At 40.1% G+C, this 20838-nt stretch overlaps 1 protein-coding gene and 1 long non-coding RNA gene across 7 annotated transcripts in view; one reads left to right on the plus strand and one right to left on the minus strand.

The window, feature by feature from the left end:
* The window catches only part of LOC137617355 (uncharacterized), a 63151-nt gene extending 59560 nt beyond the window's left edge, over nucleotides 1-3591 (plus strand). For all 5 annotated transcript variants that reach the window (XR_011039636.1, XR_011039637.1, XR_011039635.1 and 2 more), the window contains exon 3: nucleotides 3453-3591. This is a non-coding gene — a long non-coding RNA (uncharacterized lncRNA). The remainder of the gene's footprint in view (nucleotides 1-3452) is intronic.
* The window catches only part of LOC137617353 (mediator of RNA polymerase II transcription subunit 6-like), an 87733-nt gene that overhangs the window by 5282 nt on the left and 61613 nt on the right, over nucleotides 1-20838 (minus strand). For both annotated transcript variants that reach the window (XM_068347376.1, XM_068347375.1), the window contains exons 4-5: nucleotides 20342-20482; nucleotides 3438-3696 (exon numbers count right to left, since the gene is read on the minus strand). In XM_068347376.1, the coding sequence (XP_068203477.1) occupies nucleotides 3438-3696; nucleotides 20342-20482 (400 nt within the window). The remainder of the gene's footprint in view (nucleotides 1-3437; nucleotides 3697-20341; nucleotides 20483-20838) is intronic.

Genomic DNA, 20838 nt, shown 5'->3' on the forward strand with positions numbered 1-20838 from the left:
GGGATGGAGTGCACACCTGAAGAACAGACTCCCTCATGCATATCAACCTCCTGGAAAACATGGCATGGCAAACTATCTAATAGCTTTTGATAGGATTCTCAGTAGCAATGATGACGGACAAATACTAGGTATATGTCAACAAACAAGGAGGCACTGTCACACCCATTGAGTTGACTAAGCAAGTGCACTCTGGGCCGTTGACCACACTGTAGAGCTGTCAGCGAGGTTCATTCTAGGTAAGAGGACATACTTAATCACCAGGGGCAGATTTTAGTATCAGAATGCTCCACATATTCCAGCTTAGCAGAGAGGATTCTTGTTCATTAGGCTTCACCATTGATTGAATTTCACCGCTTGACTATATGATAGTCAAGAAAGTTCGGGTATTCTATTTGCTGGTCCCAGACACATCAGCAACATTAGAGCTCTAGATACCTCCCAACACCCCTAGAACAACAAGATCAACACGCCTTTCTAGCCTTCTGCCTGATTTACTCTTGACAACTTAGGGTCATTGGGTCTCAAGACAACCCTAGTTACTCTCAAAAGCAAATTAAAAAAAAACCACAAGTTCACCTCATTCTTATTGCCACAGACGTATACAAATTTCATGCACAGCTTAGGGACTGGCACTTGGTCCAGGAGGCCACTCCACGCCGAGTGGCAATGTGAAATCAAAGATTTTTTGCCTAAACAGATGATGTAGCTTGGAAGCTAAAAAACCACAAGTTCACCTCATTCTTATGTCCATATACAAATTTCATGCAGAGCTTATGGCCTGGCACTTGGTCCAGGAGGCCACTCCACGCCGAGTGGCAATGTGAAATACAAAGATTTTTTGTCTAAATAGATAATGAAGCTTAGGAGCTAAGGGAGGTTTACTGCAAAGATCCTTTACAAATGCCTACAGTTTACTCCTCATAAAGCTACCGAAAAAATTACCCCTATAGTCCTCACTTCTCTCTCATCTCCACTTTCCAATAGCATGACTTTGTAACTTCCCTTGATCTTTACAGTTGTCAATTATCCAGCATCTTGTAGGGCTCTGCACAGATGTCTACATACTGTACAGTACCTGCAAAGATCCTTTGCATCGTTCTACCAGGGAAATTTGACCGTCTTCTGTGATTGGTATCATAGAGGGAATACTGCAATTGAATACTGATTTTCTCATGCACCTTCGTCGAGAGAACTTCCTGAAAAGGAAGGAAAGAGCTTCAAACAGTTATGTCCTCCAAGGGAACTTGAATCACCGGCATAGGACATACTGTACAGTACCTGCAAAGAATTCTCTGCATCGTTCTACCAGGGAAATTTGACCATCTTCTGTGATTGGTATCACAGATGGAATACTGCAAATTGAATACTGATTTTCTCATGCACCTTCGTCGAGAGAACCTCCTGAAAAGGAAGGGAAGAGTTTCAAACAGTTATGTCCTCCAAGGGAACTTGAATCACCGGCATGGGACACCGCTTGAGTTGGGTCTATCACAAGGGACCCTTAAAGAGGCCTTAGGACGGATACCCAACCCTCAAGACTATCTTCCTTCTACCCTTCGCCTCGTCAAAACATGTTGGCATACCCCAGTCTCCTTCACCATTGTTCCAGAGTTTGTAGCCTGGCAAGACTTTAAAACCCAGTCATTCATTACTACAGGTTCAAATCCTTAGACATTTCCTCTTCATGGGAGTTGTGCACGCTCATGAGGAGATTCAAACAGTTAAGTATTCCAAGAGAACTCAAATCACCGGCAGGGTCAACCACTCAAGTTGGGTCTATCACAAGGGACCCTTAAGAGGCCTTATGACAAGTATCCAACCCTCAAGACTATCTTCCTTCTACCCTTCGCCTCGTCAACTCTTGTAGGCATACGGCAGGATGAAAAAAATGTCTCCTTTACCATTGCCCCATTTTGTAGCCTGGCAAGACCTAGAACCTAGTTAGTCATTACTACAGGTTCAAATCCATCTCCATCTCTTTCCCTACAAGAAGCAACCAGTGTAATCAGGATGACTTGTCTCTGTCCTGTGAGCGGGCTACCTGAATAGAACTCGAAGCTTCAGGTCATAGCAACAGACACACTCGGTATTGTAATGGTAAAGAAGATATTTAAGAACACCTGTTATTTCTGGCTTTGTGGTGATCAGACGTGTATATCCTACAACCCGCAATGGGATGTTAGAGCCATGCTGGGTTTGTGCACATGAAGTCAGAGGTATCAGACCTACCCTATCATTTAGGAAGAACCTGTCAGTGTCACTCATTATTGTAATGATAAAGAAGATATTTAAGAACACCAGTTATTTCTGGCTTCATGGTGATCAGACGTGTATAACCTACAACCCGCAATGGGATGTTAGAGCCATGCTGGGTTTTTGTGCACATGAAGTCAAGAGGTATCAGACCTACCATATCATTGAGAAAGAACCTGTCAGTGTCACAAGTGTTGAAGGGAAGAATTTGGAAATTATAGACAACCTTCACTGCCCATTACCTACAGAAATATATCCACAGGCCATTGTATACCTTAACTCTTGGTTCCGTGGTAACAGATTCTGATGCAAACTCGGTTCCCTCACGAGACAAATGTTTCATCCAAGAAAGTAGTAGCGATGTAATGCTAAAATGAGAGGCAAGAATATCGGTGGGTTTTTTTTTTCTCTTCTCTCTTCCCTTCCTCTTGTGTTGCAGCAGTTATGTGTTGGACCAGACGGTAGTTGTAGGTAAGCCTCATGCTTAGGCAACTTTTCTTTACAGTCTTGTTTTATTTAGAAGTACTGTACAGTATCTCCCCCATCCTCTCAGATGAGGAATAAGATGGACACAAATGTATGGAAATGCACATCTCTTAAAACCATATATTCAGACATAATAATATTATCTACATGGATGTAGGATCTTTCATGACCATCTACCAATCACCTGGTAGCCTAACACCCATGTGACATCTTTATGCCCAACTCGTTAAGAGGTTGGCAGGAGTCATCACTTCAGATCCTTCAACAGTACCAAGTACCTCAACTTCCCGGGAATGTAAACCAGCTAGTTTAGGTCAAGGGACTTCCTCCTTCCTAATGATAAGTCTGCTATTAAAGGATGATGGTTTGTGTTTGTATAAGAACAAATCAACTACTGTCACCTCGTTCATAGTTCAAACAGCTGTTCTGGTTTTGTTAAAATCATACTCCAATTAAAAGATTCAGGTTTGTACTGTATAGTTACAAAAAATACTAATGATTTCTCCTGGAAAGCTTTTCATTGATAAAGGAACTGCAGATAGTACCCCCAGAAAAGCCACAGTCTTGTCAATTACAAATAATGCTTCTATTCTTTGGATGAAGAATGTTATATTAATCAAATAAAGGTTTTACATTGGATACCAAGAAATTTTTTTAAACCATTACATTACTACATTACTTTATACTGTACTCTTTACCTGTGGTCGTTTTAGGTGTATCTTGCTGCTGCGCTGGTTGCGGCGGTTGCTGCCCGGATTGTTGTGGCTGTAGAGTCTGAGACTGCTGTTGCTGTCCTGTTGGTACCTGAGATGGAGTTTGCTGTGGTCCTACTGGAGCAGGTGCTTGTGGAAGAGCTGGATTTTTGTATGGAAATTTATCATGAAGGTCCTTCAACAGAGCATTCACACGATGGTTTTGGAAATTAGATGCCTTCTCCTCCTTTTTAGTTTGTGTAGCCTAAAAAATATTTTTCATATTGCATTAATTTAATTTGAAAATATCCATAATACAATAATGTACAACAGACTTTGCAAGGCAATACTTTATTAAACCTTTACTCTTTTACATATACCTGTATTTTATTTATACTTGAATCCTTACATGCTCGATACCAGCAAAAATTTTGTACATTACAAAAAAGTAAAATGTTCAAATACAGTATATCTAATTTTAAAAATAATTTGTAGGTTCCCAAACCCAAAATTAGACTATCTACTGTATCGTATTTATGAATTCAAGGTTTTGAAACCTCATAAGAATAGGTGATATTAAATATTTGTTCTATTTCTAGATACACAACCAATATCTATTCAGAATGCTCTAAAAAAAAACATAAATTGGGCGACTATATAACTATAAATTATTATAATAGTGATATCCCTACATGACATACCCAAGGTACTTTCTCAATTTCACACCTTGGAAGTACAGTCAACAGTTCTTCAGCTCCAAGAACAAGTTTTCTCATATATCACCAAAGTTTCATATAGTAATTTGAGGATACTTTGGGGATGTTTACAAACCAAATAGGTTTTTAAAAAATGGATGCCAACAATCTATGCCCAATACAGTATCCAAATATATAGAAAGTCCAAAAATCTTTGACAGAGTCCCTCGACCTAGAATAAACACAATTGAACGAGAATCCACTGAAAATCCTATTGCTGATTAGTAAACTAACAAAAAAAAGTCTACTGTCTACCTTAAACAAATAACAGGATATGAGCAACAACATACTGCTTACTTTAATCAAAATAAATTCCTCACAGACCACTATAATGAGATTATATTTAAACTACTAATTAAAATAAAGGACATTAAATTCATACTCTACAATATCAAATCAAAATAACAGCCTGACTCAATACAGGTTGTAAGAATCTTTCATCTGAAAACCTCTTAAATCTGAAAAAAAAAATTTTAAATGATCAGAAAAATCCAGTGTTTGGAAGGTTCCAAGAAGTAGGTCTACACCTGTTCCTCACGTGTCTTAGCTCTTGACCGAATAGTAACACTTTGCTGTCAGCAGTTGCCATAGTAAACCTGTGCTCCTTCTTTATTCTGATCAGTACATCCACTTTGTGTTCCACGATTCAAAATATCGATAAAGCCTGCAAATACGCCAACAGCTAATAGTGAAAAGAAAGAGAGCATATATGTTCATTTTAAACTGAAAAAATTCAGCTACTGATAAAACTTGAAAGCAGCATAAGCGTGAAGTGTCTGACAAGAAGTTTGGTGTTGGAACAACAATATTTATGACCTAAAGAAACACAAAGACAAATTTTATAGTTCTATGCTGAAAGCAAATATCGAAAGTCAACGAAAATTATAAATAACAATACATAAAATGAAAATGATCCAAAGGAATCTGTATTTGATGCTGTATTTATCTTACAAGCAGTGATTTTGTTTCTGGCAAGTATAAAACATCATAATTGCAACATTATTTAAGTAAAACAAGTGATTAACATGAGAATATGATTGTGAAATCTTTAACTTACGCGATATCAGATGCACCATTGAAAATTCGGCACCTTTATTCTCTGGGGACCGATCAAAATTAGCTAATCACAATAATTAAATCAACTTTTGAGTTTATTCACAACTTGGCTCAAAGAAAGTTAGTGAGTATAGTACAGTGTAATTTCTAGTGGCTGATAAAAAACTGTGCTGCTTATTAACAAGATACAATGGCAATAATGGGAAATGTAAAAGAAAAGAAGCTACCTGATGGATACAGTGACCAGGAGCTAGCAAATAATTTTCTAGTATTCTTTACAAACAAAATTGAAAACATAACCAAATCATTTGTAAATACTCAACATCAGAATAATGATTACCAGGCACACAGACAAAATTAATACGATTTAACAACATAACACACGATGACATCACCAGAATTATCAAGAGAGCAAAGAAAACAAACTGCGCGATCGATCCTATGCTAATATCTGAAGTAATTGGAGAGAGAGCCTTTTCTAGTCTAGCCGAAATAATAATGAGAATAGCAAATGCACGCATTGATGAATGTAAGTTTCCTAAATCTGAGAAAATGGCTATAGTCACACCAGTTCTGAAAAATGCACTGGACTACCTGGAATTAAGCTCATATAGACCTATTTCAAATCTATCCTTTGTCTCAAAAGTGCTTGAATATGTTATTTTTATTAATAAAATAAATTTTTGAATATACTTACCCGATAATCATGTAGCTGTCAACTCCGTTGCCCGACAGAATTCTATGGAGGGATACGCCAGCTATCACAATACTAGAAGGGGGTGTACTTACCAGCGCCACCTGTGGCCAGGTACTCAATCATTTGTTGTTGACACCTCCTCAATTATTCCTCGGTCCACTGGTTCTCTCTGGGGAGGAAAGGGAGGGTCGATTAAATCATGATTATCGGGTAAGTATATTCAAAAATTTATTTTATTAATAAAAATAACATTTTTCAATATTAAACTTACCCGATAATCATGTAGCTGATTCACACCCAGGGAGGTGGGTGAAAACCAGTGTACATGATTAAAGGATAGCTAAGTATCCCAAATTTCATATAACAGTTATCTCAAATAACAATGAAATAATAAGTACCTGGTAAGGAAGTCGAATAGAACCGTTACTCTGCCTTTTATTTAAAGTTCGTCTTCCTTACTGAGCGCAGCGTTCCTCTTGGAGGCTGAATCAACCCAAAGGTGCCAAAGTACAAGGGGTTGCAACCCTACTAAAGGACCTCTACCAAACCTTTAACCCAGGCGCTTCTCAAGAATGAATAGACCACCCGCCAAATCCAAGGATGCGGAAGGCTTCTTAGCCTACCGTAACAACCATAAAAACAACAATAAAAGTATTCAAGAGAAAGGTTAAAAAGGTTATGGGATTATGGGAATGTAGTGGCTGAGCCCTCACCTACTACTGCACTCGCTGCTACGAATGGTCCCAGGGTGTAGCAGTTCTCGTAAAGAGACTGGACATCTTTCAGATAAAATGATGCAAACACTGACTTGCTCCTCCAATAGGTTGCATCCATAATGCTCTGCAGAGAACGGTTTTTATTAAAGGCCAACGAAGTAGCTACAGCTCTTACTTCGTGGGTCCTTACCTTCAGCAATGCAAGGTCTTCCTCCTTTAAGTGAGAATGTGCTTCTCTGATCAGAAGCCTTATATAGTACGAAAGCCCATTCTTGGACATGGGTCTCGAGGGTTTCTTGATGGCACACCATAAGGCTTCTGACTGTCCTCGAATAGGTTTAGACCTCTTCAGATAATATTTGAGAGCTCTGACAGGGCAAAGAACTCTCTCTAGTTCGTTACCTACCATGTTGGAGAGGCTAGGTATTTCGAACGATCTAGGCCAAGGACGTGAAGGAAGCTCGTTCTTTGCTAGGAATCCAAGCTGAAAAGAACATGTAGCTGATTCGGTTGTGAAACCAATGTTTTTGCTGAAGGCATGAACCTCACTGACTCTCTTAGCTGTTGCAAGGCAAACGAGAAAAGCAGTCTTGAGGGTAAGATTCTTGAAGGAAGCTGACTGGAGAGGTTCGAACCTAGATGTCATAAGGAACCTTAAGACTACGTCCAGATTCCAGCCTGGAGTGGAAAGACGACGTTCTTTAGACGTCTCAAAAGACTTGAGAATGTCTTGAAGGTCCTTGTTGGAAGACAGGTCCAAACCCCTGTGGCGGAGGACTGAGGCCAACATGCTCCTATACCCTTTAATCGTAGATGTTGAAAGGGATCTCTCATTCCTAAGATGAAGAAGGAAGTCAGCTATTTGGATCACAGAGGTATTGGTAGAGGATATTGAATTGGCTCTACACCAGCTTCGGAAGACCTCCCACTTAGACTGGTAGACTCTACGAGTGGAAATTCTTCTAGCTCTGGCAATCGCACTGGCTGCCTCCTTCGAAAAGCCTCTAGCTCTAGCGAATCTTTCGACAGTCTGAAGGCAGTCAGTCGAAGAGCGTGGAGGTTTGGGTGCAACCTGTCTACGTGTGGTTGACGTAGAAGGTCCACTCTTAGAGGTAGAGTCCTGGGGAAGTCGACTAGCCATTGACGTACCTCTGTGTACCATTCTCTTGCAGGCCAAAGGGGAGCAACCAGCGTCAGCCGTGTCCCTTCGTGCGAGACGAATTTCTGCAGAACTTTGTTTATAATCTTGAACGGAGGGAATGCGTACAGGTCGAGATGGGACCAGTTCAGAAGAAAAGCATCTACATGAACCGCTGCAGGGTCTGGAACAGGGGAACAATAAAGCGGAAGTCTCTTGGTGATGGAGGTGGCAAACAGGTCTATGGTAGGTTGACCCCACAACGTCCAAAGTCTGTTGCACACACTCTTGTGGAGGGTCCATTCCGTGGGAATGACCTGATTCCTTCTGCTGAGGCGATCCGCTGAAACATTCATATCGCCCTGGATGAACCTCGTGACCAGTGTGAGGTTTAGACCTCTTGACCAAATGAGGAGGTCCCTTGCGATCTCGTAAAGGCTCCTCGAATGGGTCCCTCCTTGCTTGGAGATGTAAGCCAAGGCTGTGGTGTTGTCTGAATTCACCTCCACCACTTTGCCTAGCAGGAGGGACTTGAAGTTCAACAGGGCAAGATGGACTGCTAACAGTTCCTTGCAGTTGATGTGGAGTAATCCTTGATCCTTGTTCCATACTCCTGAGCATTCCCGTCCGTCCAAGGTCGCACCCCAGCCCGAGTCCGATGCATCCGAGAAGAGATGAAGATGGGGGGTCTGGATGGCCAATGATAGACCCTCCTTGAGAAGAAGATTGTGCTTCCACCACCGGAGAGTGGTCTTCATCTCTTGGTTGATAGGGATAGAGACTGCTTCTAGAGTCGAGCCCTTGTCCCAATGAGCTGCAAGATGGAATTGAAGAGGGCGGAGGTGGAGTCTCCCTAGCTCGACAAACAGGGCCAGAGATGAGAGGGTCCCTGTGAGACTCATCCACTGTCTCACTGAGCAATTGCTCCTCTTCAGCATGCTCATGATGCACTGTAGGGCTTGGTTTATCCTGGGGGCCGATGGAAAAGCCCGAAAATCCCGACTCTGAATCTCCATTCCCAGGTACACAATGGATTGGGAGGGAATGAGTTGAGATTTCTCTATATTGACTAATAGACCTAGGTCTCTGATTAGATCTAAAGTCCAAGAGAGGTTCTCCAGACAACGACGACTCGTGGAGGCTCTCAACAGCCAGTCGTCTAGGTAGAGGGAGGCTCTGATGTTCGATAAGTGCAGGAATTTCGCTACATTCCTCATCAGATGAGTAAAGACCATAGGAGCTGTGCTTAGGCCAAAACACAGGGCTTGGAACTGATAGACAACCTTTCCGAAAACGAATCTCAGGAAAGGTTGGGAGTCTGGATGAATGGGAACGTGAAAGTATGCATCTTTCAAGTCCAACGAGACCATCCAGTCCTCCTGTCTGACCGCTGCTAAGACCGACTTGGTCGTCTCCATTGTGAACGTCTGCTTGGTGACATACTCGTTGAGAGAGCTGACGTCCAGCACCGGTCTCCAACCTCCTGTCTTTTTGGCCACAAGAAAGAGACGGTTGTAGAAGCCCGGGGATTGATGGTCCCGGACTATAACCACTGCCTTCTTCTGCACAAGTAGCGACACCTCCTGTTGCAATGCTAGCCTCTTGTCCTCTTCTTTGTAGTTGGGAGAGAGGTTGATGGGCGATGTGGTCAGAGGCGGTTTGAGGCAGAATGGAATCCTGTAACCGTACCTCAGCCAACTGACAGACTGTGCGTCTGCACCTCTCTTCTCCCAGGCTTGCCAGAAGATCTTGAGCCTGGCTCCTACTGTTGTCTGGAGAATCTGAGAGTCAGTGCTTTCCCTTAGATGTCCTGGGTCCTTTCTTAGACTTGCCCCTGTGAGAGTCTGGACGGGAGCTTCCTCGGCTGGGGGCTCTACCACGAAAGGGCGGTATGAACCTAGTGGCCGGGGTATCAGCCACTGGAGAGCGATAAGTCTTGGGGACAGAGGTGGTAACCTTAGACTTACGAGCCGATGAGGCTACAAGATCGTGCGTGTCCTTCTGTATCAGGGCAGCCGACAAGTCCTTAACTAGCTCCTCGGGAAAGAGGAACTTTGAGAGTGGAGCAAAAAGGAGCTGTGACCGCTGGCACGGTGTAATGCTGGCTGAGAGGAAGGTACACAGTTGTTCCCTTTTCTTCAACACCCCTGATACAAATAACGACGCTAGCTCACCCGATCCATCCCTGATGGCCTTATCCATGCAGGACATAATTAACAAGGCAGAGTCTTTGTCCGCAGGAGATGTTTTCTTGCTGAGGGCTCCCAGGCACCAGTCGAGAAAGTTGAACATTTCGAAAGCTCTGAACAACCCTTTCAGAAGATGATCCAGGTCTGAGAAGGTCCAACAAACCTTCGAGCGTCTCATCGCAGTCCTCCTAGGTGAGTCCACCAGACTTGAGAAGTCAGCCTGGGCAGAGGCAGGAACTCCCAAGCCTGGTGCTTCCCCTGTGGCATACCAAACGCAACCTTTCGATGCGAGCTTCGTTGGAGGGAACATGAAGGAAGTCTTGCCCAGGTGTTGTTTAGACTGAAGCCACTCCCCTAAGGTCCTTAAGGCCCTCTTGGAGGATCTAGCTAGGACAAGCTTAGTATAGCTCGACTTAGCTTGTTGCACGCCTAGCGAAAACTCAGATGGAGGAGAGCGGGGAACAGCAAAGACGAAGTGGTCAGGGTAAAGCTCCCTGAGTAGAGCCAAGACCTTTCTAAAATCAACAGAAAATGGAGAAAGCTTAGACTCCTCCACGTCTGATGAGGGATCAAGATGTGCCTCCTCATCATCCGACACTTCATCAGCAGAAGGTAGCGAAGCAAAAGGACCAGAATGCTGAACCGCAGAGTCAGAACGGGTAGGAACAACAACAGAGGTTTCCTCAACTTGAGGGAAAACCTGAGGTTCAGACTGCATAGGCTGAACAACAGTCGGAGCAGAAGGCAGGTGCAAGGGTGAAGGAGGTTGACTCCTAGCAAGAGTTGCACCCAAGGATTGCACCAGCTGAGCGGAGGACGGAGGCGGAGTAGTCCGTTCCTGTTCCTGAGAGATGAGTGGAGCATGAGAAGGTTGAGGCTGCGCAGAACAAGGTAAAGTTCTAGCAAGCTGAGGCTCCTGAGGCGCAAGTGCATGGTGTAGATGAGCTTGCCTAGATGAGGGTTGAACTCGGTGCAGAGCTGGTTGAGCAGACAGACTCACGGAGGGGAGAGGTTGTTGTACCCCAACCGAGAGTTGCACCACTGGTGGAGCAGCAAGGGGAGGAGGAGGAAGAGTGTAACTCTCCTGATCCCAAAGCAAGGGTTGCCTTAAAGAAGGCTGAGGCTGAACAACACTGTGAACAGCAAACTCCGAAAGTGGTTCAACATCGTACGCCTGGCAGATGGTGCTGCGACCAGGCGGAGCAGGTGCAGGCTGGGCGAGCACAGGCGGAGCAGGTGCAGGCTGGGCGAGCACAGGTGCAGCGAGAACAGGTGGAGGGAGTGCAGGAGGTGCAACACTCTCAGCCCGACACTCACGCATCAAGTCCGAAAGCTGAACTTGCATGGACTGAAGCAGGGTCCACTTGGGGTCGGCAGAAACGATAACAGACTGAGGTAAAGTCACAGTCGGGGTCTGTATAGGCAGAACCTTACTCCTCTTGGGCGGAGTACAGTCGACCGATGACAGAGGCGAGTCGGAGCTGAGCCAATGACTGCAACCTGGCTGAGCACTCGCTGACTGAACTCTATGTTTAAGCGGTCTCGAGACCTGAGACCAACGTTTCTTCCCTGCATGAAGATCAGCGGACGAGAAGACGGGCTCAATCGTCTGCAGGTGGGAGTGACGGTCTAAGGAAGACACGCCCGCAACCACCGAGGATAATTCTGTGCGCCTAACAAGGCCTGTCGAACCCTTAAGCCCTTCGACATTGCTTCTCCCCTGGGCATGGGAGCTTGCAAGAGGTCCCGGACTGGGAGGACGACTGGCTCGCACAGAAAAATCCTCACGCACCACACTGGCACCACTAGCACTTGGCACTGCACAGACACTAGCACTCGTCACAGCACTGGCACTATTTTCACCCACTGCACTCTTGACCTTCAGTTCTTTAACCTCGGCCATCAGAGACTTATGGTCACTTACCACTGATTCTACTTTATCTCCTAAAGCCTGAATAGCACGCAAAACAGTTGACATATCAGGCGGAGGGCACACAGTAGGTTCGGGGGTAGCCACTACAGGGGTAGGAAAAGGTAGGGGATCATGAGGTGAGGAAAACATAGAAGAGTGAGAAGAACTTCTCCTAACTCTAGTTCTCTCTAACTTGGATGAATATTTTAAAAGACGTACAAATTCCAATTCCGAAAGTCCGGCGCACTCCTCACACCGATTTTCTAATAGACAGGGCCTGTCCCTACAGTCAGAACAAGCGGTGTGAGGATCTACCGAGACCTTCGGAATACGCCTATTGCAAGACCTACATCGTCTATGGGAGGGAGCTTGCGAAACGTCAGACATCTTGTTTCAAAGAGTAAGTCAAAGGGTGATCCAAAAACAAGCAAAAATTCATTAACCGTTAATCAGAGTTTATATAAAAGCTAACTAGCTAATATAAAAAGGATTCCAGTATGCGACAGCCGTTAATCTAAGAGAATACTTCACCAAATATCCATGAATAAACTCGAAGACCATGAGCGTATCCCAGAACGTCTAGCCGGAAGCACGACAGAGGAATAATTGAGGAGGTGTCAACAACAAATGATTGAGTACCTGGCCACAGGTGGCGCTGGTAAGTACACCCCCTTCTAGTATTGTGATAGCTGGCGTATCCCTCCATAGAATTCTGTCGGGCAACGGAGTTGACAGCTACATGATTATCGGGTAAGTTTAATATTGAAAAATGTAATTCTTGAACAACTAGTCAGCCACTTAGAAGTAATAGAAGCTTTGCCTGACAACCAATCTGCTTACAGAAAACTACACTCTATGGAGACGGCCTTATCTGCTCTGTTGTAAATGATATGCTAGAAATGATGGATGAAAATAAATGTGGTAGTTTAATATTGCTTGATCTCAGTGCTGCTTTTGATACAGTTGTGCATGAACTGCTACTAAATGATCTATGGTCCATCAGCATTGAAGATCAAGCTTTCGAACACCTGAAAGACTACTGTACTTAGTTGGTAGAAATTACTGTGTAAAAATTGGAAACTCTTATTCATCATATGAACCCTTAAACAGAGGGGTACCCGAGGGGAGTGTACTAGGCCCAATCTTATTCTGCATCTATACTATTGGTCTATCGAAAATGCTACAAAGGCATGGCTTGAAATTTAAACTATTTGCAGATGACACACAATTTTACTTCTTCATAAATGATATACATGACACTACTGAAACTCTAAACCGAATCTATGATAGTGTTAGAAAATGGATTTAATTTAAACAACTAAAATTAAATGAAAACAAAACTGAATTCATGGTGGTGGCAAGAAAAAAAAGCGTGAGAAACTTAGGCGCCGATATCTAGTAAAGTTCGAGATCTAAGTGTATTTCTTGACTGTAACCTGTCTCTAAATGCCCAAATAAATAATGTAATAAAAAGTGCGGGTTATCATCTAAGAAATATTGCGTTTATAAAAAAGTACCTGGACAAAAATTCTGTTAAGAAACTTGTGATAAACTGTGTTATTACCAGGATTGACTACTGCAACTCTATCTACTACAATTTACCAAAAGTCCAACTTAAGAAATTACAAAACATAATGAACAGAGGAGCAAGACTGATAAAAGGTGTCCCACCTAGAGAAAGGTTCACCCCTATACTAATTGATTTAAACTGGCTGCCGATTAAAGTGAGAATTGAATTTAAAATATGTACAATAACCCACCAAGTTATCAGAACAGGTCGTCCAAAATACTCGAGAGAATTGCTACATATTGCGCAGCCAACAAATCGTGTCGACACGAGAATAGTTACAGATGGCTTCAAACTGTTGGAAACTAGATTTATGTCCACTTTGGGCTCCTTAGCCTTTAAATATGCGGCCCCGAGACTATATAGTAATCTCCCATGAAACATTCGAATGATTGAAGACATTAAGGCTTTCAAGAGGAAACTGGAGATTTTCTTATTTCATGAGTCTTTTGACAGTGACGATTTAACAGTAAATGAACAATATGAGACTTGAAAAGATAAATACTGTGAACTAACGAGGTAAAACGACAGTGGAGGTCCTGTAGAGAGTGGGGTTCCCCTGCTGTATGGGACCGGAAAAGCACCCATCAAAGTAAGTAAAGTAAAGTAAGTAATAGGCTACAGCATGAAAAAAAATCAGTAAGAAATTATATAAACATTCACCACTGTTTTGACCGTAAAAGTTATACAGTAAATGCTTTCTATTTAGTCTGCGTTTCTGAGCATATTACTCTTGCACTGATTTACATTCAATTTCCTTTATTTGGAAGTGCTCCATAAAAACACTCGTACAGTAGTAGTAACATAAGCCTTTTTTTGGTCTTTCCAATTTTAAATATTCTCCATGTATTTAAACAGTAAGTGTCATTGCATCATTACTAATTCATATTACTTATATCAATTCATTTGAATCATAAAGTACTCACTATATATAAAAACAATTTAAAACCTTTTAATATCATGTTAAGATTACATATTGGCTTTTCAAAAATGTTCTTGGTGTAGTCAATACAATGTAATTGAATTGCTGCAAAAATATCAGTTTTAACAAACATGTTTATCAACAAATTTTCGTAGTTCTTAATAACCAAACTTTTATTCCTCATGGACCCTAGTTTACTTTGTCATTTCCACAAACACCTCATTTAACTTGATTCTTTTTTTCTCTTTTATTTACCAGAATTATCCTTTTTCTTTCACAAATAACATTTCTTAAGTTTAACTTTGAGTTTTACTTTGCTATTTACACCTTTGGGGTTGACTTAACAATTGGAGACAATCTACATGAATATCTATACGATTTCTTACAGCTTGGTACAGAGTTGACTGAATGTGTACGTTAATTCTAGCCGGTTATATTGAAGAGAAATAGAAGCTCAAAAGAAATGCCATACGCTATACTACTCTAAACATCATTTAAAAGGGATCAGCAACATAAATTGGAATAAAAACAGTAATTTGTGAGTTACTATATACAAACACTCCTAGGCCAACATGAAAGTCTAAACTGAAAAGCATTACACTCTGGCAACTATGAAATATGCTAGGTTCTGTTTTCCAAAAACCATACGGTAAGTGATCCAACTTACAAAAAGATTGATCTAAAATGAAGGATTAAAATACATAAAATTGGCAGAGGTGACAAGCTACAAAAGCTTAAAACCATGCTGTCAAGATAACTCCAAGAAAATGGCTTCATACATCATACATAAACAATCCTATAAACCAACAAAAACACTGAAACCCATCTTGAATCACCCAAAAAATTGCTGTTCTGAGAAGATTGGTTTGTAAGACAACCTTCTCGGATAATCTGATAACAGAGGTCACAAATGTGGGAACCATTCCTTTCGCTGACGGAGCGGGGCTACCAATGTTACCCTGCTGTTGTAGAAATTCTTAACTTGTTTGACACCTGTTGAATCATGACGAAAATGGAAGTACCCAAAGATCCAGATTTGACGAAAAATGGAAGTACTGTACACAATAATCCAGATTTGATCCTATCTTGTAATAGCATCGACCTTCCATGCTAAGGGATCCAGGATCCGGAATTCTTGAACAAAATTACTCTATGTTTTTGTTCAGTGATGTTGCAAATATGTTTATGCTTGGTCAACACCACCATTTCCAAATTCATGGACATACTGACAGATGTAGAGACCATTCATTTGGAAGAATCTGACCTTTCCTTTTTAACTAATATGTCAAGATTTAGATTTTCCAAGTCAATAGCATCTCTGTTATCTGGTACAGGGATCATACTTGTCCCGCCTTGGTTCAGGATCTAGGCCGATGTAATCATATTGTGTGAAAACACTACCACAGTCTCTCCTACCAGGAGTGGTTCCTGGTCCTAAAGAGCCTTGAATATTGCTAAAAGATTTTAGCAACTGAAATAAGTAGACTCTCGAAACATCCCTTTCCCTGACAGATGGAAACAATCTAGAGTTACTCTCCATCCTTCCTGTAAAATCATCTGCAAACAGAGAAAGGTCTGGAATTTTCATTTCAAAGAAACTTCCTGAGATAACTGCCTGAAACTGTTCCACCAACTGAGCAGTTGAAATTGGTTCTTCATCACTGGAATTGAAATTGTCTACATCAACTATTTTGTTCTAATATAGATTAGGATGATATTGGAAAACTCGCATATTTTGGTGTCCCGTCAGAGTGAATTGCTCAAGGAAGTTAGGGTTCCTAGGAGCCTCAACCTCTTCCAAACTGACATAGACTTCATCCTCAACTTTATTCAAGAACAGAAGGCTGAATCCTTTTCTCTGACTGAAAAAAAAACAAAGAGAACTGTTGCTATTATCAATCTTTAAATTGTCCATGTCCCCAACCATTCTAGTACCCTGAAAAACTACTCCTGCTGAAGTTGAATACTTTCCAACAAATTGCTCAAATATAGCTAATGGTCCAGATATAGAAGAACTCTTAGCCCCAGAATCTTTAAGCATTTTTAAATGGGGCCATCATCCTGGCAAACGCTTGAGGTGCCGTCCTGAGACCAAAACATGGGCACTTTACTTGGTACAACTTTTACTCATGACAAAATTAAGGCATTTCTTTGAAATGAGATAAATAGGATGAGAAGAGATGCCTCTGAAGGTCTATTAAAAAATTCAATCATCTTTTTTTTATTTCCCTGCAAAACTGTTGAGGGAGTTTACGTGGCAAACTTTGCAGGAACAATAAACTTATTGAGGGTAGAGACATCTAGAACTGGTCTCCAACCCACAGAAGTTTTAGGGACCTGGAATAACCTGTTGTACAGTAAAACCTTGAACCAAGGCTCAAGAATTCTACCACTTTTTTGCTTTTTATTCCAGAAGTTTCACAATTTCTAGTTTCAAAATCTATGCCCTTGATGTACAGTAATTGTTAGATAACTTGGAAATGTAATTGGTTCTTATACAAGGGAGGATTGTAGTCTAGAGGAATCCAGTAATGTTCTTTGACTACAGCTAGTGCCAAAATATCATGACAGGCTCTCCAAAATATGATAAAAATGAGAACCTTACTGAGACTTGGAGGGAAGAACCATCTTCAAGTCCACCCAGCAACTCTTTCAGAACATATACTGTATTGAATTAGAATCATGATGTTCTACCACTGATACGAAAATAATTCCTTGGCAACAATTCTAAGGCCATCAAATTTATTGGCTAATAAGTGGAAACTTTGGTATCCCTAGAAAGTACAGTAAGATCAAAGTCTTACTTTGAACCGTGGTATTCCTTCAAGCAATTACTTTATCAATCCTATTTACATTCAAAACAAGACCCAAAATACAGTAATTGAGGCTCATACTTCTTTACTTTTAATCACAAAACAGCTGCTACAGCCTCAGTAATCTTATTAAAAAGTTTTAACTAAACAAATCAGATAATCAAAAACCAAATTCTAATCCTGACAACCTGCAAATTTATTTTCTAGAAAACTAGAAATAACTCCTCTTACAGAATCTGCAAGGGAAAGTTTTTCATGACTACTTCATTACTTGCAAACAGCATTTCTTTAGTACACCACCTTGTAAACTCTGAATTTCAAGGCATTAAATCATAATCTAGATCAAGATTTAATAACTGATTTGGCTTATATAGGATAGAACATCTTTGTGGTAAAGAAGGCTTCAACACTAAACGAGAACTAGAAGTGCCAACCTTTCTTTGTATTTGAGATAACAATTTATCAATTCTATCCAAAACAAAACTGGAGAAATGAGGTGCATAAATCGTCTTGGAAGAGGCACCTCTGAAGACTTGGAAGAATAAACATAATCAGAAATTACCAAGAGTAACCTAATAGGAAATTTCTAGCCATAATTTCCATATATACTTGAAAGGAAGATATCTTTTCATAGCTGGACTCTTACTCATATGTTTTTTTTTTCATTCTCACCTTCCTATTCAAAAGGATAAGCAAGACATTTACTGGTTTTTACATGTCTACACTTTTACATGCGAGCTACTGTGCATTTGTTTTTCAATGGACTAGTTTTGGTAGTTGAGGTACTGGCACACATATTTATCCCGTCAGAGTTAGTCCATGATGAGCTAGTGACTGGCCTTGCAAGAGAACGATGCGCACTGTCATCCAAGACAATACAACGTATCAGCTTTTGCCGAAACTTTATCAAATACACTGCTTTAAAGGAATCATATGATATGAAATGCCATCCATATATGAAATACGAGTATGCTTTTGAGCTCTTACTTCAGCAAGTGGAGAGATGTTAGGATCCAGGCTACCAACTCTGTCTTCCATCTCGTAATCTAGTTTTCTAAGAGTCGACAAGATTGCAGAAAGGGAAGAGTTTTACAGCAGAAGAATCTAAAGAATTGTACATAAAGAATTTAAAGCTCTACAAAATCCTCTCGAATCTATAATGCTCTGTGCGCCATCAGAACCCTTACAGAATGAAACACTAGAACCACTTGACCCAACTTAAAAAGTTGAGTTAGGGTTTAAAATAAGGCCGGTTAGTTGAGAATTACTGCCTTTAACTAAATACTCACTGGCCTTTTAAGATTTGTAAAAAAAAGATAAAGAAGTTATGAGCTTTGAAGCTCATCACTATCAAAACTTGATTCGCTAATTGCTGTGTTGGATTTTTGTGCTGGCTTAACATAATCACCCCCACTATAATTAACTCGCTTAGTTTTCTCTGGGTTTTCCCGAAATAAAATCAAGTTCCCTTTTGCGCTCTAAACTCTTATTTCGTCGGTAACCATAGAAACATACTTGTCCATAAGAGGAACCATGAGTTCTTTGCACTCCTAATAATAATCATTAAATCACAATACTGTCCCAACCCAAGACATAGAAAGAATACAAATTATGGTTGCCCAAAAATAATTCCCCAGAACCTTTTAAGCAGTACAATAGTTACAGTATTAACTATAAAACCTTAATTTGGACAATCTGGAGTAAAGGGTTGTGGGCAAGTCAAAGTTGGCATAGAAACTGAAAGACAAAAGATCTGCAGTTTGAACTAACCACTGTTAGTTGCCAATAACTGCTAGATTGTCCAATTACTTTACTGGAGGCATAAGTCCGAGAAAAAGAAATTTTTTTAGTACAGTATTATTGGGTAAATGTCAATAAAACCACACTTCCCGAAATCAGCAATGTGAGCATCAGGTGAATATAGAAATAATTAAAACTATACTTTTCACTATACCAACAAAAATTCAGTACATATTAGGTTTCTAACTGTATTCTCAAACAATTTCAGACTTTCCAGGCTTTGAAATACAAAATAAAATATAAATAATAAAGGCTTTGAAATATAAAATAAAATGTAAACAAGAGACCACATCAATCTTTCAATAATGAATTCTTCTTGCCTTATACTTAATTCACTTCCTATGGTCTCTTCCTGCTTAGCTCTCCTAGTTCCCCATCTTGGGCCAATATTCACCTCTTTCAAGACTAGAAAAGTAATTTTGTATTTTGCTGAGCTATTTAAAAACAATGATACAGAACAGTCTAAGTAATGATAATCATATTCCAGATAAATGATTTTCTAATTGGAGATATGCAGTGGCCAACAGCTGGAATAAAAGGCTGTGAACTCAATTATTGTGATGGTTTAGAAAAGTGATGAGAAGGGATAAGGCAATGTTTGTCAGAAAAACAGTAAATATGGAAGGGGCAAGAAAAAATGACATGTATAATGGTCCAGAAAAACATGAGGAACAGTGATAGATGTGGACCAGGTCCTGATGAGAGTTCAGGAAGATAAGAGTATTGAATAGAAGAGAATGGAGAGAATTAATTTCACATCTAACTGTGTAAAAGGAAAAGCGAATATAAAATATTCATGATGAATCAAACATGCATTTGCATGGAAGACCTTTGAATTTTACGGAAATTTTGTAGAAATTATATGAAATAAAATATTCAACTGATAATACAAATAAAATTAAACTAAAGGTAATCAATAACATGGTACATAATACCAGAAGGATAACAAAATTATATGTTATGCACAATATCTAAATAATGTACGATAAAAACAGGAGTAAAGGATTTTAAGATTCACTTTTAAATTATCATCAGTTTCAAAATGAACATTCAATATTATGGAAGAAGCTGGTGAATGATCAAGAGCTTAACTTGCATGGTTAACTTACAAAGATTGTAAACTCTACGCGATTAACTGAAGAGCGAAAAAACAAGAGTAAAAATTAGCGTATATAACCAAAAATAAAAATAGATAATAAAAAATTAAAGAAAATATCCCAGAATGAAAAATTTCTGGAGTGTACCATAAACCAAGAAAATTTAAACCTAAATCTATAAAGCATAATGCACAAGCAATAATTGTGAATAAAGTTCTTGAAATAAAACAACTATAAGTAATTTTTACCTTCTTTCCTTCCTTTTTCTTCTGTTGATCTCCCTGATCTGCCTGACTTCGAAATTGCCACCAGTACCCTCTAGACGGGTGATAATGAGAATAGGACTGCAATTCAGTGAACGCACTAGTTAGATTGCTAAGTGTAGCCAACTGGAAGAGAAGAAATTCACATAAAAAAGCAGCACAAATAGTAACAAGTATTTGATTTTTAATAAAATCATATACATTTCTACCAGTTTTATTACTACAAGAATACATATACAACTGGGACTCTTCTGTAAAAATTCAATGAATTATCATAAATAACATGTAATAGAACAGAACAAACAAAATCAACAGTTATCCTTGTCACAATATAAATAACCAAGATAAGAATTATAAAAGCAAACTACAAAAACATAAAAACTACAGTATAGAAATGAAATTGAGCTTAAAGGTGAGGAAGAGGCAAGTAATTATCTTAAACAGAAAATTTATAATAAGTACGAAAAGGTAAATTAGGGAAC

Source organism: Palaemon carinicauda, chromosome 23 (genome assembly GCF_036898095.1).
Source record: "Palaemon carinicauda isolate YSFRI2023 chromosome 23, ASM3689809v2, whole genome shotgun sequence".
NCBI classification, from domain to species: domain Eukaryota; kingdom Metazoa; phylum Arthropoda; class Malacostraca; order Decapoda; family Palaemonidae; genus Palaemon; species Palaemon carinicauda.